This window comes from Xiphophorus maculatus, chromosome 7, assembly GCF_002775205.1.
Source record: "Xiphophorus maculatus strain JP 163 A chromosome 7, X_maculatus-5.0-male, whole genome shotgun sequence".
In the NCBI taxonomy this organism is placed as follows: Eukaryota; Metazoa; Chordata; class Actinopteri; order Cyprinodontiformes; family Poeciliidae; genus Xiphophorus; species Xiphophorus maculatus.
In genome coordinates, this window is record NC_036449.1 from 17,314,150 (window position 1) to 17,339,227 (window position 25,078).

General features: G+C 37.6%; 3 protein-coding genes across 4 annotated transcripts in view; 1 reads left to right on the forward strand and 2 right to left on the reverse strand.

Annotated features, from left to right (window-relative positions):
* LOC102233715 (FERM, ARHGEF and pleckstrin domain-containing protein 1-like) overlaps positions 1–10,481 on the forward strand; it is a 61,037-nt gene extending 50,556 nt beyond the window's left edge. The window contains exons 16-27 of one of the 2 annotated variants that reach the window (XM_023337186.1): positions 820–953; positions 2,691–2,772; positions 2,856–3,093; positions 3,180–3,310; positions 3,399–3,467; positions 3,712–3,801; positions 4,019–4,101; positions 5,304–5,416; positions 5,649–5,812; positions 8,896–9,003; positions 9,513–9,664; positions 9,751–10,481. In XM_023337186.1, the coding sequence (XP_023192954.1) occupies positions 820–953; positions 2,691–2,772; positions 2,856–3,093; positions 3,180–3,310; positions 3,399–3,467; positions 3,712–3,801; positions 4,019–4,101; positions 5,304–5,416; positions 5,649–5,812; positions 8,896–9,003; positions 9,513–9,664; positions 9,751–9,832 (1,446 nt within the window). In that variant the 3' untranslated portion in view covers positions 9,833–10,481. Of the gene's footprint in view, positions 1–819; positions 954–2,690; positions 2,773–2,855; positions 3,094–3,179; positions 3,311–3,398; positions 3,468–3,711; positions 3,802–4,018; positions 4,102–5,303; positions 5,417–5,648; positions 5,813–7,631; positions 7,754–8,895; positions 9,004–9,512; positions 9,665–9,750 lie in introns of both variants that reach the window. The other variant, XM_023337187.1, reaches the window with a different exon arrangement.
* Positions 10,482–11,826: 1,345 nt separating this feature from the next.
* On the reverse strand, positions 11,827–15,352 carry LOC102233456 (retinol dehydrogenase 7-like). The gene is made up of 6 exons (XM_005815534.2): positions 15,261–15,352; positions 13,934–13,969; positions 13,503–13,833; positions 12,880–13,138; positions 12,166–12,329; positions 11,827–12,082 (listed from the first exon to the last, which is right to left on the reverse strand). The coding sequence occupies exons 1-6, from the start codon at positions 15,261–15,263 to the stop codon at positions 11,856–11,858; spliced, it is 1,020 nt and encodes a 339-aa protein (XP_005815591.1). The 5' UTR covers positions 15,264–15,352; the 3' UTR covers positions 11,827–11,855.
* LOC102233970 (retinol dehydrogenase 7-like) lies at positions 14,639–23,203 on the reverse strand. Its single transcript, XM_023337189.1, has 5 exons — positions 23,096–23,203; positions 17,814–18,137; positions 16,913–17,171; positions 16,663–16,826; positions 14,639–15,953 (listed from the first exon to the last, which is right to left on the reverse strand). Exons 2-5 carry the CDS (start codon positions 18,124–18,126, stop codon positions 15,730–15,732), a joined length of 960 nt encoding a protein of 319 aa, XP_023192957.1. The 5' UTR covers positions 18,127–18,137; positions 23,096–23,203; the 3' UTR covers positions 14,639–15,729.
* Between the last annotated feature and the right edge of the window lie 1,875 nt (positions 23,204–25,078).

The window sequence follows — 25,078 nt, forward strand, 5'->3', positions numbered from 1 at the left end:
AAGAGACACTTACTTTTCCAACAGCCCATTTCCCTTCCCCATTAGAGCTTCTGAATGAAGCTGCTCTCAGTCCGTTCTGCTACACAAAACATGCTTCTTTTGCCACCAACCTGTTTTAATGAAACAAGTGAGTAAGAATGACTATTGATTCTTCTTTTCAACCTCAGTCAAGTGAAGGATTTAGAAGTTGCCACAAAGCTAAAGTTCGTCAACAGGAACACAGATAAAGTGATTCTGGAAGCAAGTTTCTGTAATCTAACTTTATTTATAGAGCATTTGTTGTTCAGTCAAGTGTAACACGAAGGTCTTTGCAGAAGTGAAAATCGGGAGGATGGACAAAAAAGCACTACAGAAATATATTAAATAAATTATTAGCTGAAGTAATTAAACAGAATAAACAAATGATTATATTGGTGAAAACATTATCATTAAAACTGAGAGAATTATAGAGAATGAGGCTGTGTGGAAACTTAATCAGATTAGTGAAGAAAGACTAGAGATATACATGTATGTTTTTATTCGTAGAAAAAGTTTGACTTGCTACCCTGCTTGAGCTTAAAGAGCATAACACTAGAATGCTGACGGTAAAGTAAACATATTAAAATCAACGTTAGTATGCTAATACATGAACGTTGGTATTAACAATTTGCAGAGGCCCAACTAGAGTCCTCACTTGAATCTGATAGAGAAACTTTGAAGAGAGTCAACCTTTGTTATGAAATACCTGAGACTTAATTATTCAAGATACACTTAATCTAATAATGAGACTGTAAAGTCTATTCCCATGTGTTAATCTGCTTTGCAATATGTGTTTTCCAGTCTTTCCAGAGTGTTGTGGAACAAGACGAGGCGACCCCTGACTCCCTGAAGAACACCATTCTCTCCACCTTTGAGCCGCTCCACAAGTTTCACACTGGTTTCCTCAGGGAGGTGGAGCAGAGGCTGGCCATGTGGTGAGCCCCATTTCACTTTTAAACTACACCCAAGATCTTATTTGAAGGCTTCAGAATGCAGTTTGGATTTGGTCCAATTTATCTGAATTTTTAATTTTTATTTCTTTTTTGAAAAGGTAGCAACCCAAGCAGCTACCATCTCCGTTGCTCCAAAAATACTGGCCTGTGCTTTCCTGTGGGTTTGTGCTGTCTGATGTGCTTTAATGATGCTGTGCTTTATTGGGCACACAAACAGCCCCACATGGAGACTGTGATGCATAAACACAGTCAAGCTGTTACAATTTGCAGGCGTTTACTGGCGATTGTCAGATGCTAGAACTTCACACGAAAGCTTAAAGTGATAGCGCACTATACTCCACTGATAAGAACTACAGTCAGATGTGAATGCAAATCTCCTTGGCCTACATATGTCTTTTGCTTTTGGCTTTGCATATTCAAATGTAAAGGTGAAACTGTTGTGAACATCATTGGAAATCTATCTGGTATAGATGAATCAGGATGACTTTTAAACACAATTGTATTTATTAAAATAATGAATAACCTTACTAAGTACAGTATTTAGATCACCAATAGCCCACAATCCTGTGTGGGTGATTTCATGCTCAAGGGAGACACCTGCTGGTGGAACACCAAATTTTATTGGTTTTCTCTTTTATAGCTATTCTGGGAATCTTTTTTGAATAAATTAAGTTGAGTTAAAATCTGAATTATTTTGATGTGAAGAGTAAATGGCAGATGGTTTTACTTATTACTATTATTATTATTATTATTATTATTATTATTATTATTATTATTTCTTTTACATATAAAATCAGTAACATGTGGAGTTTTTTTTCATTCATCCTCATTTTATTCTGACAACTGTAAAGCAAATCCACATCAACCAATTCAGAAGTGTCCTGTGAAAGGTTCAGAAGTTTTGTAGACGGCATCAGTAAAGACCAAGAAACACAAAAGGCAGGTTAGAAGGGTCAGGTTAAAGAGTCAACTTTGTTGTCAATCATTTAAGAAACAGAAAACACAGAGAAGAATATATTTTGGTCAGATGAGATTAAAATCGATCTTTTACGTTTGCATGCAAAATGCTACATGTGCTAATATCTAAACCAGCACATTACTCTGAACATGCCATCTCTGTACTGAAACATGGTGACGGCAGAATCATCCTCTGGGAATGCTTTTGTTAATCAGTAACATGGCAGCTAGTCAGAGTTGATAGGAAGGCAGAGAATCCTTGAAGAGACAAAACACTTAAGATTGTGTTTGAGGTCTACCTTCCAGCAGGACCTTTAACATACATTCAATGGAGAAATTTAGACCAAGGTTTGCTCGTGTTTACTTTATGCCATTAAAGTTCAGACCTAAGTTAATTTGTAAATATTGCTGAATGTGAAAAACTGGTGGATAATATCCAAAAAAGGTTTAGTTTTAAATTAGGTAAATGGTAGCTCTATGAGCATAGACTCAGGGGAGTTGGATAGAAATGCATGTCACACTTGTCAGACTTTTATTTGTTAAATTTGAAAACCATACATCATTTTTCCCCCATTTTGAAATTTGTGGTTGCAACATGGCAAAAATGTGAAAATGTTCAATCTCTACATCAAAGGAAAAGTTAGTCACAAAAAACAAACAAAAAAAATAATAATAATGAAATATTTGTTTTTTTAGCTTTAAATCTTGCATGACGTTCTTGTGTATTTGTAAAACTGCAATACTATTTTTTTCCTTGTGTAGGGAAGGACGTTCCAATGCACACATTAAAGGAGACTACCAGCGCATTGGAGATGTGATGCTGAACAACCTTCAAGCTTTGAAGGTGACTCCTGACCTAATGTTAACATCGATGCTTTTGAAAACCAGCAGTGTATCATCCTCATGTATTACACTTCATGCTTGCAGCCTCTGACCACAAACATGCACAAGCACTCTGACATCCTCCTTGAGCTGGAGAAGGCGTGCAAAGCGTCCCGTAGGATGGAAAATTTATGCAGAGACTTTGAGCTGCAAAAAGTGTGCTACATCCCCCTGAATGTCTTCGTCCTGCGACCTCTCCACCGCCTCATTCACTACAAGCAGATCCTGGAGCGCCTGTGCAAACACTACCCAGCCACTCATGAGGACTTCAGGGACTGCAGAGGTGACCAGAGCTTTTAGAAACTCAATCAGCATTTTTTCCTGGTTTAATCTAGCAGTAGTTATGTGATATGCGTTGTTGTTCTCCAGCTGCTCTGGCAGATGTTTCTGAGGTGGTGGACCAGCTCCAGGGGAGTCTACTCAAGATGGAGAACCTCCAGAAGCTCCTGGAGCTACAGAAGGATTTGCTCGGTGTTGACAATCTTGTGGTTTCTGGTCGTGTGAGTCTGAATTATAACAGGAAAAATATTTGCCCAGCTTTTAAGACATGCACACACCAAGTATTTCATTACTTTTTTGCCTTTTCAGGAGTTCATCAGGTTAGGCTGCCTTAGCAAACTGTCCGGAAAAGGCCTTCAGCAGCGAATGTTTTTTCTGGTAACGTTCATCTTTCTTCAGCTCCTAACACTAATCCAATTATTTAGTTGAGTGATCTCAGCAGAATGAAATGATGCTCTCATCTGTTCCTGCTTTGCGTTATCCAGGTGGTGTTGGCAGCTTCAGTGCTTCAAGCATGCAACACATTTCTAGTTTAACGCCTTAAAAACATACGCAGATTATTTATTTGATACTATAATGGTTTTTATTTCTCTGTCCCGCTCTCTTGTTTCCTTGGCGACAGTTTAATGACGTCATTTTGTACACGAGTCGAGGGATGACACCGACCAATCAGTTCAAAGTGCACGGGCAGCTGCCTCTCCGTGACATGACAGTAAGTGCTGACTGGCTGTCACCAGTTTGTCATTACTGCAAAACGAGCTGCGCCCATTTCCCTCTGAAAATACACACACTGTCAGGACAACCAGAACGTACATTTTCTTTTTATCCTCTCTCCTTCCTCCTCTCCCACTCTGTCTATTTTTGTTGCCTGCTGTCCCAGATTTTTGGAGCTCTTTAATGTCTTGTTCTGCTTCTTTGTGTTCTTCCAGATCAGAGAGAGCGAGGAAGAGTGGGGTGTGCCTCACGCCTTCACCCTGGTTGGACAGGGACAGTCGGTGGTGGTAGCAGCAAGGTAAATAAGAAAATAGCTACCCCGTTGTTTAATTTACTAGTTTTGCAAGTAATAGGAATAGTAAAACAATAGTGACAGGGGAATGTGGAAAATTGGTGTGGTGTGTTGAGCTGATTCAAAAAAGCAGATCTTTCACATATTCATGAGAAAAAGACCAAAAAGCAAAGATCCTGGATGCAAGCAGCTAAAAGTGAGCTTCTTCCATAGAGGTGCTTAGCTCACCCATCAAGGGTGAGGAGCTCAGTGAACTGGAGTTTGGAGTACAGACACAGCCACTTTGTACCAAAAGGAGTGCAGATAAGGGAGCACTGGCATGTAATCAGGATGCCTCCCCAATGCCTTCTCTTGGACATGTTCCACTGGGAATGTAGTCCTGAACATCCCTAGAACTTCCTGGAAGGATTATTTATCCTTTCTGGATTTGTAACAAATTACGATCCCAAAGGAATGAGCAGTGAGGTGCTACCAGGGAGAAGGATATTTGTATTTGCTTCCTTCATAAATCCTGCATTTACTAAGGGTTTACAAATTGTTTCATAATTGATTATTGCGTTATGCTTTTATTATGTGAAGCACTTTGAACTGCCTTGTTGCTGAAATGTGTTCTTAAAATAAACTTTAACATAACTTTCCATGTATTTGTTTTGTGTGTTTCTTCAGCTTCTCCGAAGCCAGATTTATATTTCTGTTATAAATCTGTGCTGTGATTACACATATTTCACGCAGATCAAACATTTAGTTTCAGTGTCCATGTAGTCTTTTTGATCAGAAGATAAATCCAAGTGTAAATCCAGCTGCATTTATACATCCCTACTATGCAGTAGTTTTGAACCAGTTTGACTGTGTGTCCACTTCTCTTTCAAGTTATTTATTTTAACAGTTAATTTCTTTGCCATCTTACAGTAGTTTGAGCTTCTCAACCCCTCCTTCAGCAGCTATCTTGTCTAATCTGCTGACTGGTGAAAGGTAGTCTGAAAGGTACATATCAATTTATTTAAAATCATTTTTACTTCAATTAATTAATTGGATCTGTCCAGTTTCCATCCTGTGCTGATGACACAATGGGGTAGTTTAAAGTGAATATTTTCCAGAAAGGCTGAATGAAGAACACACATCGTCCCTGTGCTGTTGTTGGTAGCAGAACTGTTTATAACTTCGAGGCAGAGTGACATGTTCCTGCTTTCCCTCCATTTGTTACCTAGTTCGCTGACAGAGATGGAGAAGTGGATGCAGGACATCAAGATGGCGATAGAGGTGGCAAAAACCAGCAATGGTCCCACATCGGATGCGCTGACCTGCACGCTGACTGATAACAGTAAGTTAGAGGATAAACAAAGAAAAAGTATTGAACTATTACAAAATTTGTGCTCGGACATCAATATTTGTGAATGTTTACTGTGAGAAAGAAACAGTAAGTGAACACAGCGGAGACCCCGGATCCATGTTGATTTCAGGATGATCTGACGCTGTCTGTGTTTAAGCTCCTCTCTCCCCTCACCAACCCTCCCGCTCCTTGTCTAGCTCTAACCACCTCCCGACTTTCCCAGAATGCCCGGAGGACTCCACGGCGGAGGCAGAGTCCGAGGATGACACAACAGCTTTGCATACGTCGCTGGAGAAGCCCACACCTCACCGTGGCAACACCATGGTGCACGTGTGCTGGCACAGGAACACCAGTGTGTCCATGGTGGACTTTAGCGTAGCTGTGGAGGTATCGGCCAAACCTCAGACTTGCCCTTTCTCCTCCTCCTCTTCCTGCTGTCCTGCTGTTTTCTTCCTCTGTTTCCCAGTCTGTGCTGTATCTGGATTGACTTTGGTCTCTCACTTGGAACAGTGTCCTTCTGTGCTCCCCTGGAATTAACCTACTTCCTTGGATTAAACAATTAGCTATCAAGAACAGGAAGTTTCACTTCAGTAATTTTTTGAAAACAAAAAATTCTTTTGTAGAAAAAAAGGTGGGAAATTCAACGTAGAATGTCAGCAGCTACAAATAAACTTTAAAAACACACAAACAAATGTATTTATTTTTTTTCTAAAATATGACACACTGTACCTTACAGAGCAAACATTTTCATATTTGGTTACAATCAAAAACCCAACTGCCTTGTTTTGTGATTTTAATTTATACACCAACACAAAGTGCAGCATAGTTTTGAGATGGAAAGGAAATGGATCTTTGTTTTCAATTTTAAGATACTGGTGTCTTTTTTTCGATTTACTTTCAATTTACTTTTACAGAAACACTCTATCCAATTTCACTGACATACTTTTATCAGTCAGATTGGATAAAGAGCTTCTGTAAAAGTGTCTTTCAAGTCTTACCAAAGATTCCCAAATGGATTTGGGTTCTAGGTCTGAACTTCTCCATTGCAGCTCTGGTTGTTCACCTTTCACCACTGCTGAAAGGTGAACATCTACATCAGTTTGAATTTTTTGCAGGCCTGCAGGCTTTAGCAGGTTTTCTTTCGTTATTTCCCAGTATTTAGATTTCCTCTCCCAGATTAAGAAATCACCCCCCACAGCATTCTTTTGCCTCCACCATGTTTTGCCATGGGAGTGCTGTGCTCAATGTGATCTGCTGGATTAGTTTTTGATCACACAAAACCTTTTGGATGGAGGTCAAAAAGTTCAAGTGGACAGACATGCCTTAGTACCTTTTCAGGTATGCCACAGTATTTCTATTTTTGGATAAAGGATAGCACTCGGTTTTATTTAGGAGTATCAGAGTGGTGGGTTTTGAATTTAAATGCACCCCACACTTTCCAGATTTTTTTTTTGTAAAAATATAAAAATAAAAAAAATACCAACAATTTTGCCTTTTCCTTCCCTTCACTTTTATCCTCTTTGTGTTGGTGCATCACATAAGTGACAAAAGTCAGAGGCATACATACTCCCATACAAGAACCATTTAAAAATATATATTTTAAGGAAAACAATCATTTTCACTTTATGGATTCTAAACATTTGCTATTTGTGTACCCAAACAACTGCAGATGCCAAGTTTTCCACTTTTTTTTGTTTACAACCCAGTTATCTGAAATATTTTCTCTGGTGAAAAATTTGCATTTAGAAGCACACACTAAGCTATTTTTAAATGACTTTAATGTTGATCTTCATGTACAGTCAGCAAGGTTGCTGTTTCAACTTTTCCGTCATGTGGCCGAGAGCGCTCAGTGTGATGTCCGGATCGAAACTCGGAGCTGCTGCTCTACTTGCTTCCTTGCTCCTTCTTGAACATAATATCTCTGACTATCTCTAACTAAAAACATTGTGTTGGTTTGTTGAATGTTCTTGTCCTACATTAACAGAAAGGATCTTGATTTGTGAGGTAGCGTCCTGCACCAGTTCTGCTGTCCCTCTGTTGTCGTAACAATGTCCTCTTCACAGCTTTGCCTGGATACACTGTCTGCCTTGGTGTTAACCCCTGCCACTGCATGCTTGTGTGTAACCTACTCAGTTTCTGTGTTTCTGTTCCTCCCGCCCTTTCTGTCTGTTTCTCTCTCTCACATCTGTGCATTCCTCCGTGATAGAGGAGCCTAGTCCAGTCAGGGACAAAAAGGCCCCGAATGGCCAGGGACCAGTGCCTCTGTCTGTTATCTGCTGGTACCGAGTTCAGAGCCTCTCCTTTAGTGAATCCTGCAGGAGTCTAGAGGTAAAAGAGCCAGGCAGACAGGAAAGGCACCTGTTTGTGTGCTTGAGGTGCCGGCAAAATGTTTTTCAAGTTTTACACATTTGCTTTTTTTTCAGAATCATCACACAGTTGAGTCAATCTTTTTTTTTCCAACCCTAAAATAACAGATCAGGCTTTGAAGTGTGACATGGGGTGTAATAGATTTAAAAGTGAAAAATATTAAATTTCAGGACTAATATGGGAAGTGTTCGCCTGAATTCAGAGGAATACATTAGATAACCATTGCCAGGAAAAGGTTTTTACCTTACACTTAAAAGATTCAAATAATTTCAGATTCATTTCTAATGATTATTTTATTTATTAAGGAAAACAGCTGTCTACAATATGAAAAATAAATAGCTTGTTTGACTAATGAATTAACTGATTAAAAAAATTGAAGTTAGCTAAAATATCTCAAGATGCAACATATCCTGCCCCAGTTTAAAGAAAACACTCACTCAATAGACTAGTGGAGAAAACGTCTTTTTTTTTTTTTTTTCAACTTCAGTTCTTGTTTTCTACCAGCCATGTTATGTCTAATAAAATATATTAGAGTTCCAGTTTATTACAGGACATGCAGTTCTTGGGCTCTTTTAAATATGAAGTATTTCACAAAAAGACTGCTATTTCTGTGCCTCAATTATTATTTTTTTAAAACAAACAATGTAAAATGTTTTTATTCCTTTCGAGAAAAGTAGGAGTTTAACTAAACAAGTAGGTTACCTATGTAGTAAATAAGGTAAAATCTGAAAAGAGTGATTTACAGAACCATGACATTTTTATCTAGGTGATTTACAGTGTATCTTTAAAGTAACCAGAGCTTCCATTTTTTTCTACATTTTGTTGTGTTACAGCCTTATTATTAAAATAGTTCAGTTATTTAAATTAAGACCAAATACACTGTAAAAATCTGCTCTGGCAAAAACAAAAAGTAAGAAGCTACCTTATGTGTTAGGACTGTTTTGATTTTTATTTGGTTTTGGCAGAAATGATTGAGAAAGGATTAAATAGAATATCAGGAAGCAGCACTATTTAACCAACAGTAGGTTTATTGTTTGTAGACATGTTTCAAATTAGCTTATGTCACTTCCTAATTAAATGTGTTCCTGTCCTGTTTTGACCAGAATCAGCTATCGGGAAACCTGCTGAGAAAATTCAAGAATAGCAACGGGTGGCAGAAGCTCTGGGTGGTCTTCACCAACTTCAGTCTGTTTTTCTACAAATCTCACCAGGTGACTAACAAACACAGATCATACTGTTTGCACTGTGAACCCTTCTACCTCTCTCTCGTGCTGTTTTCCCCTCCTCCAGCATCACATCTTGGTGTAGAATATCAGATAGAAGTGCCATGTTAGCTGTGAACACATGCTCCTGTGCAGGCTTTTCATTCTTCTTCCTACCACAAAAAGTGTTTGGGAACAACATTTTACCTGAGTTTAGTCAGGGTCACTTTGCAGACCAGAAAACTACAGAGAACGTGAAATTTAATTTAATTTCCAGGTCTGAAAAAGGTATTGGTATTTCCAAAATGTATTCCCTTTTTTATCCACCTTACAGTCTCTACGTTTTTCAGCCTCCATATAATCTGGCCACTGTAGAAGTATTTGCAATGGGTTTATTGCAAACGTATTTATATTTTTAAAACAAAGGGTTTTTTTTGTTTGTTTGTTTTGTTTTAGGTTGGTTTTTAATCAACCTGAAAAGTACATTTTTAAATTCTTTCTACCAAATCTTCCCACAGGATGATTATCCTTTGGCCAGCCTCCCTCTGCTGGGATACTCAGTCACTGTTCCCACTGAAAATGAAAACATTCACAAGGACTACGTCTTCAAGCTACATTTTAAGTCTCATGTGTACTACTTCAGATCGGAAAGTGAATACACTTTTGAGAGGTAACCTGTACTCTTTGTTATTTTTTTTTATAAATTCATCTATAGTGTTTGATTCATTTCTCTAATAAGTCCTAATTCACTGGCAGGTGGATGGAGGTCATTCGCAGCGCTACAGTCTCCTCCAGCCAGGCCCGCCTCCTGAACAGCAAATATCCCCACCCTCACTGATTCAATCGGAGTTGTTTTTCCCCGTATCACATATGGGTGGCATCTGCCCGTCTCGTCCTGCCCTGCCCCTCAGCGACACATTGCTTTCCTTCTCTACACATCTGGGACATTTATACATGTGTACATGCACACTTTGTGCTCTTTATTTTTGAATGCTTTAAATGGTGACACGTCCGCTGGTTTAGACTGCATCAGAGACTGCGTTTTTATTCTCCAACTCTAAAACCTCTTTTTATGGATGTCGTTTTATACAGCTTTTCTAACAGTCTGAATCACTTTCCAGACTCTGGTTTTACATTTTGTCATTTTTGCAGCAGGAACACATGATGTAGACTCTTTCTTAGGCGGTAAAACTTCTTTAAGCGTTGTGTCAGTTTTGTTTTGAGCTTGAAAGTTTTGAGCTGCATTGTCGGTGCCAAATTGGTTTATAGCAAAGTCAGGGACTTTTTAAGGAGTAGGATGGTCCCCCTGTCTGCTCATAAGAAACAGACCACCCTTTAACTGTGTAAGCTCTGCTCCCAGCTGGCCCAGCAAAACATTGTTGCTGAAGAAACAGATGAAAGCATAAAATTATTTTACTACCAGTGGTAGCTGCCATCATCACAAATGCTGTCTTAAATAAAGTAATTCTTCTACTTGCTGATCTTCATTCTATGGAAACTGAGTATTTTTTAAACCCTGAAATTATTCAACTGGATGGGACATAACGATATCTGTTCATAATTGCTACATTTTGAGGGAATGTGGAACTGAAGGCTTTAAGGATTGTGTGGGGGTGTGCGTGTAGGCGTGTGCGTATGCGTGTGAAAGAGAAACAAATTAAAAACTTTCAGATCAAAACCATTCGTCATCCTGACTCCTACATACAGGTCTTTTTATGGTCCTGAATGAGTGCAGATATGCAACTAAGTGTTATGAAATGGAAAAATTATGATTCTGCTTGGAAGTTTCTTTTTTTGTTTTTTTGTGTATGCTTTTGGTTTTTGAGACGAGAAGGTTTTTGGAAATTAAAGCAATAAAAACTTAACCATTTTTTTTTTTTTACTTTTATTTTGGAAGCAGGCAGAAGGGTTTATCTGGACAGTACAGTGACAAATTTTGACGATATTTTAAATATGACCTGCAGATGGCGATATTTATCAAAAATGATGCTTCACTGCAGTCAAAACTACAGGAATACACTCTGAGGATTAAAATGGTACAAAATGTGTTTTATTTGCAGCTTTCTTGCAAAACTATGAGCTTTCTTCTTTAAATATTTGCATTAAGTTTAAGGTAACAGCTCCATATTGATAATAACTAATCGTAACATGACATTTACACAATTCAATTGAAAAACAAATATCTGTCCAGAGGAAATTTGATTTAGAATTTGAATGAAATTGGCTCAATATTGTTACTATCCACAGATCTAAAACCCTGCAGGTCAAATGTAGACACCAGTCCATTGTCTCAGGTCATAAGAATATCAGTAGTGTGGTTTTATTGCACTGAACCAGGCGAAATTTTTTTTTTACAAAATCCCAAGTTATGCAGTCAAGACTTGCGTTTGAGTTTATTAAAGTTATGCATCTGGTAATTTTTTTTCAATGTTGTTGTTCCTACAACTGTCCAGGAGAGGGCAGTATTCGTCTCAACGATCTTGATTAGATGTTAAGGAGCCCGGGTTTTTGAGATACTACTATATTAAGGATTTCTTCGTTGGGAAGCATAAAATGACATGGACAGTCATTTCTTTGTCATTGCTTAAAATTGAGAAGAAGAGCAGATTCAGATGCAGCTTGTAGTCAAATGGCTGTGAGAAAATAGCTCTGCTAAACTTGCCTTTATCTACAAAGAAATAATGAAAAAGGTTTAAATCCAAGACTATAACTCAGGTGGGAAAATCCTCCAAAATCCACAAAATTGCAGTGCATTGCTCATAATTAAAAAAAATAATCATTTCCAGGATATTTTCATCCTTCCAAGGAATGCCAATAAACAGTGAGGGCATGTTTTTACACTGTGTATAACCATCTTTTATTCAACTGCTTGTTTTGTCTTTAGGTGAGGGGAGGAGCATATGTACAATAAAGTCAGAGACAAATGAAGGTAGATAGGACAGAGGGATCCAGAAAAACTTAGCATCCCAGCCAGCTCCATAACGTGTCCGTGGATGCTGGGCAGTGAGAGCATGTTCCATGCACCAGGTAACCTTGGAGATATCTGGGGAGCACAGGATGTTCATAGAGAAGCCCTGCATTCTCATATCTGTAAAAAAAAAAAAAAAAGATTTGGTTAATTAAAAGTTATTTACTTCTTTGAGAATTTAAACAAGCTGCTTTTCTACCCACAGTCATCTAAGTATGTGGCACCATATGAGTCCTTAACGTCTTGAGGAAGGTATGCCCACAGCCTTTTCAAGTCAGCATTGATGAGATCTACACTGGTCACACCGGTCTTGAAGAAACCTGGCTCAATGATGCTCACTTTTATACCGAAGTGCTGCATGTCCCTCCTGAGAAGAAAAAGACAACATCTTTAGTCCCATGTGGACTATTGTCTCAAATTCATCTCAAACCACCACAAGATCAATGACATCCTCAATGGTATGAGTATATAATTAGTTGACTAAAATACTTATACTCACAATAGATTTTTTCCCTCATAAAATACCCAAAATATCAGCCAGAAGCATCAAGGGGATGGAACTGGGGGAGCTGTCAATGCCAGTATTATCTGCTCATCTAACTACTTCATGTTTTTAGAAGCATGAGAAATGATCATCACCTCTTGGTTGAAACACATTAAACAAGACTCCTTTTCTACATGTCAGTTTTACTTTTTCCACCCTTAGAGACAGTTTGTGACACACGTTTCCTTTTCTTCAAGTATTTTGTTTACAGCAGACATTTACTCTCTTCTAACCTTAGTGGAATCATTTTTAAAACAATAACTGCGTCTTTCAATCTGTGGAAAAATCTGGCAATACTATTCAAGTTAGTGAGGCACATCTCTCACCTCTAATTTAAAAACCTCAAATGCAGGAAATGTTTTCATTTCTCTACCTGAGACTGTCAGAGAAAGCTTCCACACCCCATTTGGACAGACAGTATCCTCCACCGGTGAGAGACAGCCTCCCCAAAATGCTGGCCACGTTCACCACTCTGCCCTTGGCTTTCTTCAGGAGAGGCAGAAACTGCAGGGTTACATCAATAACCCCGATCAGATTTACATCCAACACCTTTGTAAAGTCCTCCAGATGCATCCATTCTGGTGGTCCGATGGGAACCGACCTGCCAGCGTTATTCACCAGCCCCCAGAGGCCTGCGGGGGAAAACAGAGGACAATCAGCTAATAGCACTAAGAACCCAGAAAACAAAGCTCTCCTGCAAAAGATGGCCTTAAAATTTTCTTCGATTCCTTACAGTTTGACACTGTTTCAACCTTTAGCTACTTTTCTTCCAGTATTACGCTGTATTTAGCTTTTCATGTATTTTACCATCACCTACTTCCATGCTCATGCTGAGAAAAAGCATTCCCACAGCATGATACTGCTACCACCTCTTTTCACACTTAGCATAGCATTTACTCTATTTTTGGTGATCAATGTGCATACACAAAGTTCTCTGTCACTTTCACTAGTAGTTTACTACAACTGAAACCCCTACAGTGATCCATCCCCGCTCACCTCGCTCTCCCACCTCTCTCTTCACAAACTCCACGGCACTCCGGATGCTCGCGCTGTCTGTAACATCCACAAGGAGGGTCTTCAGTCTGGGGCTTGTCGCTGCTGCTAAATCTGCAGCACCTTTCTCCGTGAGGCATCCAGCTGTGACCCTGAAGCCTTTCTGGTCCAGCTGTCTGGCCAGGAGGTTCCCAAAGCCACTGTCACAGCCGGTGATGAACACATGCTTCTGACTGAAACCACCAATCCTGTAGGAATCTCTGATGTACCAGTGGACAGCAGCGTACCAGGCCAGAAGTAACACACAGGTTAAAACCAAATTTGACAGAAGAACCTGAAAGGCAAAAAAATATTGAGATGCCAGTTAATATACATATATCAGAGAAGGAGCAAAGAGAAGATGTAGTGTGAGGATAAAATAAAAATAAACCTACCTCAACAAAACCGCTCACTGCTTCATCAACTTGCACCTAAGAGGATGAAACTTTAAATGACTCAGTCATTGAATCAATTCAGTTTTATCTTACAGCGTGACAATTTTGTCATGTTGGTCAAAATCATGTCAAAAATACTTACTAAATTATAATAATAAAAAAAATCATAATCCAATTTAAGGAATGCAATATTTTTGTAGCTCAAGAATAAGCTAAACATGCAATATTTTTCATTAAAGGGGCAGTATTATGTGTTTTCCAGGCACATGGTGCCATTTTACCTTCAGCTTTTAAACAGTTTTCTCAAGCTCCATTCCTTGAGGACCAGAATCCTGCATATTTTAGATTTGTCCCTTATACCAGTGGTCCCCAAACCCCGGGGGCCCGGAAACAAGAACCGATCCGTGGGCCAATTGGTACCGGGCCGCGCAAGAAATAACTAAATATTTCTGTTTTATGTATTATTTGAGTCTGGAGGATCTTTTATTTTGAAAATCCTTTAACCGGTTACACCTTGCGCGCCAACATTGAGCCCACAAGCAGCAAAATGAGTAAGAAACAGATCAGATGTCTTTGGAAAGTTTCTTTGCGAAGGGGAAAAGACCCAGACCCACTAAGAAGAGTTTATCAAAATACTGAACTGGGTCTATATGAGACATGATAAGCATGTATTTAATAATTAGTGGACACCTGGTGACAAAAAAGTGGAATTTTATAGATTTTTATTATTACATCATAGCAAAGCAGTCATATTTTGACATTTAGAAACACAGAATTAGTCTATATTCCTTTTTATGCAATACATAGAAAATCATCTTTTTCTTTATTACGACAAAGCCAAAAAGAAACTGAAGAAGCTAAATGTGCTTTCATTGAATTTTTTTCAACTTCTATGCATGAAAAGTCAAACTGTAAAATACAATTATTCAGAATAAACTGATTGGAGGTGTCACAAATTATACTCGAGCTACAGATCGAGTATAATTTGGTTTTACACAGAGGTGTAATACTTATTAATCTGTGCTTTATCAGCATGTAGAAAACAGTCAGCCTGGTCCAAGTGTAAAAGAAACAAAGGGAATAACGTAAAAAATATTCTTGTTTGTGCACCACCACACCATCATTCTCTTGTAAAGCCAAAACCAAGAATCCTCGATGCAATTGCTTTCATCTTCCACCAGTGGGCAGTAAATTTCAGTAAAAATATATTTCTTTAAAAGTAAAAATTCCTACATTTACCTCTGAACGAGTTTTTGATGATCATCACAATTGATCATTTCCAGCACTAGCACCAACACATATAAAAATAAGAATAATGTAAACATACCATGATTACAGCTCTCCACAAGTAGCCGCTTCTCACCTTCAACTGTACAAATTAACCGAGAAAAGCTTAAACTTGCCGGTGAAGTTTTACGCTTTATCTGTAGAGTCAAGGTCCATAGCGAATATAAGAGAAGGAGTAAATGGTTGACCAGCATGGACTTGTGAAAGAGACCAAACAAGATTACATAACTTTCAGTTTTGATAAACATGTTCCCTTTACCTTCAAAACAACTGGCTTTGTCCAAGAGCAAAGGTTACACAGCACATTATTGTTTCTGTTTACTCTTTGTAACTAACACAGAAACTGTTATTCAAAATACATATGTCATATAGAAAACTTCATTTTCAAGTAAGGGGTTAGTTACGTACAGATTATTACAGAACTTGAGACGTAAAGGATGTTGACAAAGTTTGGCAGACGTGTAAAGCTAACATTTACTGTTGTGAAAATAACACGCACAGGATGCTTCTCAAATCATAGATACTTTGGGTTTGGGACTGTATCGAAGGAAAAATCGATCTGAAATCCAAGTTGGCATGTATGATATGGGTAACCAGAGGAACTTAGCATCCCATCCTGGGGAGTAGCGGTAGCGAGGGTAGATGGAGGCGATGGCGTGCTCCATACAGTGGACTACCTTCATCAGGTCGCTGTCTCGAAGCTGATTGAATCTTTCATCCAGCTGTTCGAGACCTGAAAGAGAGTCAATGTTCTGCAGTGGGTGATCTGGACATGATTTAACTTGTAACTTAGGAAAAAAAAAAATAATCATAAAACTGTGTGAATGACTGACTGAATGCAAAGCACTTTGGCTGATGCATGAAATGGCTGATGCATAAAAAAAAGGTTTAAAATGCAAGACCCTGCTCTACTTGGTCAAGGCAGTGTAGTGAAGTTTCAAAGATTCCTTTTTCACAAGCATTTGGGAATCTAAACAAAACTGGTTTCTGTTCAGTGAAATATGTACTGAAGATGTGCATTTATCTACTTACTTTCTGTCTCTGAACCTTCATCTAATCTAAAGTTAAATGCCTATAAGCAGGGAAGATAAATGTATTTTTGCTTATTGCACAAACTGTAAGAGGTCAAGAAGTCCAAGCTAGTTTCACGTTCAGCCTTCTGTTAGTTCATGAAAAAAAAACACCTTACATATGCTCTACCATTAATCTTATCTATCTGCTAAAGACGTGATTTAAAATAAATATTTGCAAACGCTTATGAAGCCTTTTTTTGAAGATATCCTGTGCAACATTGTTTAAAACTAAATCTATATCTATATCTATGGATACAAAGGACATTTTAATCACATGCCATTGGGAGTGTGGGCATTTGGGCCTGGTTGTTTCTATAATGAAAAAATAAGAAAAAAAGGGTAAAGATAAGAGGCAATACTAAAACTCACTTGTCTCCAAGAAAGTTTGCCCGTAGTCATCCTTCATATCCTGAGGTAATCTGTCCCAAAGGCCCTTAAATTGGTTTTTCAGCATCACAGTGTCAGTCACGCTTGTTTTGAAGAAGCCTGGCTCAATGCACAAAACTTTGACTCCAAACGGCGCCATGTTTAAACTAAAACACAGAAATACACATTAAAAAAGGAGACAATCTCAATCAAGAACAAGAAAAAAACAAAACAAAACTCTGGTCCTTCTTACCGCAGGCTGTCATTAAAGGACTCCACTCCATACTTGGACACACAGTAAGGCCCCCCAAATGGACTGATTCGCCCGAACACACTGGCTACATTTACTACTCTGCCCCTGGCCTTCTTGATGAGAGGGAGCACGCTCAGAGTGACGTCGATCACTCCATTGAGGTTGACGGCTAGCATGGATTTGTAATCGTCAATGGTGAGCCAGTCTACGGGACCGGACGGCGTGGCAACTCCAGCATTGTTTACAACAGCCCACAGACCTGAAACAACATAAGTGCAAGATGAACCCTGGGATGGGACTGATAAAACCCACATCAGCGAGTTACATCAAAATAACCAGACTATCTCTGCTAACTATTTCTTCCTAACTTAACCCTCCTGTTATGTTGCGGGTCAAATTGATCCGTTTTAAAGTTTAAAATGTTTTTTTAAATACTTGGAAGTATTTTTTCTGCATGAAACCTTTTCTATTTGTCTTAATAGGTACACTATTACAAACATATAATAGTGCATATAAATTGAAAATGTACATATAAATTGAAAATTTTACACATTCATAGATACATAGATTCTATGTATCTGAACACAGTATCTATGTTCTACATATTACATAGATACTGTTGTCCAAAAGAGTAAATGAGTAAGTTGTCGTCATTGATCCTTTATTAGGGAGAAATAAAAAAAAACATCATTGCACAAATATTGATTGAAATGGTTAGTATTGGAGTTAATAATCAGATACAAAAATGTTTTGGAGGATTTTTTTGATTTCTGACACTATTGCCTGATTAATTGATCCATGGGTAAAATTGACCCAGCAACATTATTGCTGCACCTCAGAAACAAACATAACAAGAGGGTTAATCAACTGATAAAATAAAACGGGGGAGGAAACCACTCACCTTTCTCTCCAACAAGAGTCTTAATGAAAGCCGCCACCTTTTTCACACTTTCAGACTTGGCGACGTCCAGGGAAATGGCCGTGAGCCTTTCGGAGGAGACCTTCTTCAGCTCAGTTTCACCCTTCTCTGTGTAACAGCCAGCAATCACACAAAAGCCCAGCTTGTCCAGATGTTTGGCCAGGTTGTTCCCAAACCCAGAGTCACAACCAGTGATGTACACATATTTGCTCCCCTTGTTGGGAACTCTTTTGCTTTCTTTGTACCAGCGATATAGGTACCAAACAGTCACCAGCCCGAGGATGTACAAGAACATTGTTTTTATTTCTGGAAACAAAGGAAACAAAAATAAAATCATAATTGTGTTTCAATGAACAAATGTTGTCATTAGCTCTGCACTGTGCATCTCAAAACTTTGAGACAAAACATTTATAATATCATCAAAAAGGCAATTAACTTCAGAAATTTAATTCAAACAGTAAACTCATAGATTTATTAACTATTTATTTTACATGTTCTGCATTAATCTGAATAATGTCAGCTGATATGTATATATATATATATATATATATATATATATATATATATATATATATATAAATTTTTTTTCAGAAATTTTAAGTATTGATGTTAATGGAAAGTTCAGTGGAAGAAAAACATGAAATAATGTCCATTCAGAAATTCTGGTGAGGGTCCACAGTCATCTGGCAGAAAGTTTTAGAGAACTTTATGATTTCCTCTGGTGACAAGCTTTGTGAAGAAGATGTTTTCATTTTCCAGCAGGAGGTAGAGTCTGCCTACACTGCCCAAAGTAGAAATACTAAAGCCTCAGTAAGGTTGATTATCTTGGAAACTGGCCTGACCTACATCCCACAGAAAGTCTGTGGAGAATTGTTAAAAGAATAATGGCAGACACCAGAACCAACAATTCAGATGATTTAATGCTGGGCTTCCCAAACACCTCAACAGAGTGAAGCCATGATCACCTCCATGCCAAACTGCACAGATGCAGTGGGAGTGTAGCGCAGCGGGTCTGCAGGGAGTGATGGCAGCATGAATGATATCCTGGCAAATAATTAGGCAGTACGCAGGGAAACCATGAGCTACATGACATGTTTTTGTTGTTGATTCTGTTTTTCACATTGTCTGTGGTTAAAGTGCGTCTGCTGGAGATTATGTGTCTTAAGTCAGTAGTCCCCAGCCCCCGGCCGCGGACCGGTACCAGTCCGTATCGGCCGCGCAAGAAATAATTAAATATTCGTAGTTAACATTTTTAACTGAATAAACATAACCACATATAATAAACATATATAAAAATGACCTTTACATATAGTAATAAACATTTCCACATATCACCTCCGATGTCCACTGGACTCTCAGTTGCGCCATGTCAACTGTTTGGGATTCCCCTCCGTTCTTACGTCACCGCGCTTTCTGATTGGCTACCTGTCACATTCAACAGGCTGCGTTCTCGCTCCCAGTCAGGGAACATCCCACAGGCTACGACAATGTCCCCCCCCTCTCTCCTCAAAAGGTTGGGGACCACTGTCTTATGTGATTATTTCTTCTTTTGTGTACAAGTTGAGGTAAATATCCAGTATCACAAGCAAAATGGCAAAGTGGCCCTGTTGGGGCAATCACATTTCTATTCTATTTATAAAAAAATAACCAGAGGCAAGTATTGAATGCATATTGCATTGTAAAGATACACGTTTCCCTTCTGCTCAATTTTCCAACAATATGCTTTGAAGCAGTACTCAAAACTCACTACGAGGTTAACATTTCTGTACCAAAAATAATGTCTTGTTGGTCTTGTTGAATATTATTAAAAACGGAAGCTTGGATTTTTATTAGCACTAAGAAATAATATTCAAAATGAATGTAAATAAAGAATTAAAATATATCAATGTGTTAGGAATTGATACATAATTTTTACATTTTCATAAAAATTGAAAAGAAGAGCAGGATAAATAATTCTTGTGCTTAAATATAACTCTAGTCTTGCAAAAGAGAAATCTGAAGCATGTTTCCTGCTTGTGTGCATCACTAAAGACCTGTCAGAACAGAGGAAACCATGTCAGAGGGAAGTCTGGCTGTAGGTAGAGTTTGTGCAACAGGACAAAAAATGTTGTGCAATAGAAATAACAAAGGCAAATGAGAAGACAGAGTACCTTGTAAGCCACCACTCTGTGTAATTATAAATAGTAAGTTTAGTTTTTGTGTGTTTAAAAGCAATGTAAACATATGCTTGAACTAGGTAACATTTTTTAAAGTGAAGGTCAAACGTATTTTCTTACAATGAAAATGTTCTGCACCTTTTTCATTAGCATGGGTGTGTTGAAAAAGATTCTCTGCTCGAACAGGCCTGCAGGGCAGGCCTTACATCCAGCAACATTTGGGACATTATGGGGAAAAAAGCAAGTCAAAGGAAGGTCCCAACTTCCACTAATATCATGTATAGTAAAACAGATTTAATTTAAGAATTCAGGGCAAATTGTTTTCTTGGTTAAAAAAAAAGTGTTGCTAAGAGAAGTTGCAAGAGCGTAGCAATTACAGAACTGGTAAAACATTTCAGAACATGTTGGTGCTAGTATCAAACTCTAAGTGCAACTATGTTTAGTCAGATCTACACATCCAGTGGTTTGCAGGTTACTATGTCCTATTTGTATGCAACTGTCACAACTTTTATCTTTAAACTAAAAACTGTTGAATAACTAATTAATTACATTAAATGTCTGAAGTTACGGCAGTGTTTCCTCCAACTGAATTAGTATAGGTTATTTTTTGCCTTTAAAAAAGTCAAATCAACAATTTAAATGTAAATATATTAAAGTGAGAAATTTTTTCCACCTATATCACCTAAAAGTGAAGCGTTATCGTACTGTGAAGAGATTTGTGGCTGATTTAGAGCAAAGATGGGTTTGTACAGATAAAGGCATAATGAGGAAGGTTTCTGTTAGACAAATTCATCAGATTAAGAGAGCAGCTGTTAAAATGCCCTTACAAAGCAGTAAACAGTTATTTGAAGCTGCTGGTGCCAACCATTGATGACTGCAAGATAAATTTAAGATTTTTCATTTGAATGAAAACCTGTTTGAACACTTTGGCCTCACCAGTCATTAAGAAAACTAGCAGGGGTAGAATATTGTAAAAGGGCATCTGCAATATGACAGGAATTTTGACTATTCCTGTAATCAGCAGTGACCAGTGTGACAATACTCTTTCCCTGTGGTCATTAACAAAGCAGAGATGAATCAAGCCTCACAAGCTGTGGGTAAAGCACAAAAGATTACAATCCGAGCTTTCCACATGTGCAACTTGAAACCAGGTAATATAAAGGCAAATTAACATTTATGTGAAACTTTTGATTTTTGTATTGTGTTTCATAAAAAGCAATAGAACAAATCTGAACTCTGCAATAAAATGTGTGATAAACATTAAGGGCAAAGATTTCTGGAGCAGAAAGATCAGGTTTCCGCATCATGAAGAGAGACTTTGTTAACAGGGTACTGTGTTCGGTTCTTGACATTCCGTAACAGCCAAAAATTCAGCACCAAGATCTTTAAAGTGTTGATAGTGAGATCTTAATTTGGATATAAAAATCAAGCCCCCACTGTATGATCATGTTTCTATTGTGTCTTTTTATCCACATTACAATGGGTGAAACACGTCAGTGTTTTTGCTACCCAGTTCACTTTAAAACATGAGATTCCTGCAGTAAGATGACACCAAGGAAGAAACGTTGATGTAACGCAGCATTAAACAGCCTATAAAAATAAAAAAAACAAGATATAACTTTTATTAAAAACAGTATTTATTCTTACAGCACTTAAAATACCATTTGTTGTAATAATAATGTAAGTAAAATGATGATGATTTATCAACTTATGGAATAAACTGTCACTAACTTTAGTAGCATTCTTTCAATCAGAAGCAGATAATCTGGTAGTACAGCAACAGGTCAGGGAGGGGCCTTCTGTGTTATCTTTGCTCCATACAGCTGAAGAGACCCCTGGCAACTCTGGCCCTTTGTATTAAAAGGCCTATAAACTGTAAGAATGACATGTGTATCATTGTTTGCTGTTTTGAAAGTATAACTATGTAAAACCTTGATATAGTACAGCGGTGTAACCAAAACTGTGAAATGTGTTCCAAAACAGCAGCTATATTAATAAATAATATATAAACACAGAAAACAGACCTGATAGATTTGAAGATAGAAAATTATAAAAGTTAAGCACTGAAGCTGAGTTAAACATTAATCCTGTAATCCTAAGACTTCTTACATGAGCTGTGCTTGTCGGAACTTGTGAAGCAGCACTTCATCAACTCCACCTTCATATATTTCATAAAGGCTTATATAGATAGATAGATAGATAGATAGATAGATAGATAGATAGATAGATAGATAGATAGATAGATAGATAGATAGATAGATAGATAGATAGATAGATAGATAGATAGATAGATAGATAGATAGATAGATAGATAGATAGATAGATATCAAAATAAAAATTATCAGAACCAATATGTCATTAAAACAAAATAAAGATAAGAAAAAAAAAATATGGTCCTGCAGTTTGTGGGAAAACCCCCCAGCAGTCCTAATGCTTCCTGTACGCTGCAGAGCTATCGGGCTGGGTAACTGGCTGAACAAGACTCGGGAGTCACGCAAAAGGGACAGGATGAAAGGAGGCTCATCCAGCATGTTTCCCGTCAGATTTGATGAGAGACGGCTGCGTTTGTTATGCGGTATGATAGTTTCTGCCCAACGGATACATGTGCAGCGCAAGCTGGATAAACAGGTTGTGCGTCACTCTTTCGTAATAATGCGTGAGGGAACGAACACATACTGTAGTAAAAGTAACATTTACTTTAGCAATGCACAAATAGTCAGCAGTCAGGGTTTAGACAGGTTAACGCAAGCAAATTTGATTATTAACAGTGTAACTAACATCTCATCCCAGTATTAAATGTTTGTTTGATTTAGCCATATTATGACAGAGGCGAATTAAATTTTACTGACCATAAAAAATATTATGCCTCAAAAAAAGTAAAACTTAGACACAAGTAGCCTTCATTTATTTTTAGATTTTTATGCACGTTGTGTGCTTTTTTTATTTTTATTTTTTTAAATAAAGATTTTCAGAAACACACATCAGAACTGTACAAAAACCCTATTTCTAACTGTATTCAGACTAACGTCCTCAACGATATTTCTTCCTCTGGTCTTCTAGCCGAAAACGTCTAATTTACAGAATCATAAAAAATATCTTTGTACTTACCAACGTTTTCTACTGCATGAATTGGAGCTGCAGTCCCAAGAGGAACAGGGAATAAACTGGAAATTGCCACAAAGTTTGTTTTCACCCGACTTGATTTGGTGGTTTTCCACCCTAACTTCCGGCGATGTCAGCAGGTTTAGTAGACGAGCCCCACCTACTGGTTGAGATTGTCATTACAGTCTTCAAGTGCCCTGTGGCTTTAATTTCTCCTCCCATTGAACATTTCGCACTTAATGTTGGTAAAATATTTGTATGTGAAATGTAGCACTATACAGGGAAGCAAATTAATGATCAGCGCTCCTGGACAAAAAAGATAAAATAAGCACGAATGTTTAATCTTTTTATTAATCTAGCAGCGCAATAAGCACATTACTACGTTTATGTGCTCTCTACATAAATGTAGTAGCTACCTATGTGTTTACGGAAAAACGTATGTGCACATAAACGTGCTTACTACTTTTATGTTTCACTTTTGTAATGCATCCGCATTTAGCTAGAGATTACAGTTCTCGTTTGGCAAGTCATTTTAAACTGACAAACAATGCTTTTTTTTTTCTTGTTGAAAAGATATAAAAGGATATCATTAACAGTGATAGCTAATGTACTACATTGAAAATCTTCAAATTGAACATCATTGCATTATTTGTGTCCTTGACAATTTATCAAATGATAAAATGCTGCTTATGTGAGTGTATTTGGAAAAACAGCTTAAACCCTTCATCTTATACAAACATTGTTGCTATATTTGAAACAGATTATATTAAATCATATATTTTATCAAATCTAAATGTTTTTATTTTATGTCATGTATGAAGATCATAGCTCAGATGCAGTCATATCTGATTTGTTGGTGAGATCAAGCTCTTAGCTCTGTGATATAAATCCTTTTTTTTATCAAGACATGACTACAGGCCCCACCTTCTCTCTAAATTATCAAACACCAGCATTGTCAATAATAGTTGGCTGTAAGGAAGAAGCAAACTCCAAAAGCTCTGCACTGCTTGTACTAGTGGGCATTTATCTCCTATGCAACAACATAGTGATTTTTTTTTTTTAATTCCCACATAATGCAAAATTACAACAACTCAGTGATCATTTAATTTTTTTATTGTAAAAGAACTATTAAAATTCTCATGTGACCATATTTTTGGATTTCGAAATGAAGCATCATTTGTTGGTAAAACCTGGAGATAAATAAAAGCAACTTGGGGTGACTGCAGTACTTAACATGCAATAGAGTTAGTGTTTTGTTTTTTTTAAAGCAACATACAAATTAAGGAGAACTGAAGCTGCAGAACGTGAGGAGAGTTTGTTGTAAGCCCCAAACTTTGAATCTGTTGAAATGTTTGAATGTGAGAAGCACAACCATGGGCGAGATTTAACAAAAGGATTTCAGTAAGAGGAGACATATGGATTTGTTGTGTAACATTACAACAATTCAGACAGATGACAGCATCAATATTTATTTTACTGATCTAAATTAACTGGAAAGGCACATTTGTTTTTGCAGCACTATCCATTATGCAAATACATTTTAACAGTATAAATGGGGATGGTTATAATTGTTGTTAATAAGCCTTAAATTACTTTCCTCTTTAAAACAGTTCGCCAATAAAAGTCTCAAGAAGGCATTCTATACTCCGGAAGGAGCCAAAATGTCACCACAATGTACTAATGTACTATTAGAAATTCACTCATGATCATAATCAATGGCCTCCCGGTCAATACTCCCATTTTACAGTCCTCATTGATAAGGAGGAACATATGGTTATCGAGAAGATATTTTTTGTTATCAAAACAGGTTAGCAAAAATGTATGCTTTGATCAAACTTTAGTCAAATAAATTGCAAATGTATTAGACTAAACCTTGTGTTTTTGACCAATTTTTGCTTTACATTTCAGCCTGGTTGATATAATTGTTAACATGACCTTTATCAGTCTAATTGAAGTGAAGATAATGGGAAAATGGAGGCATAGGTCAAC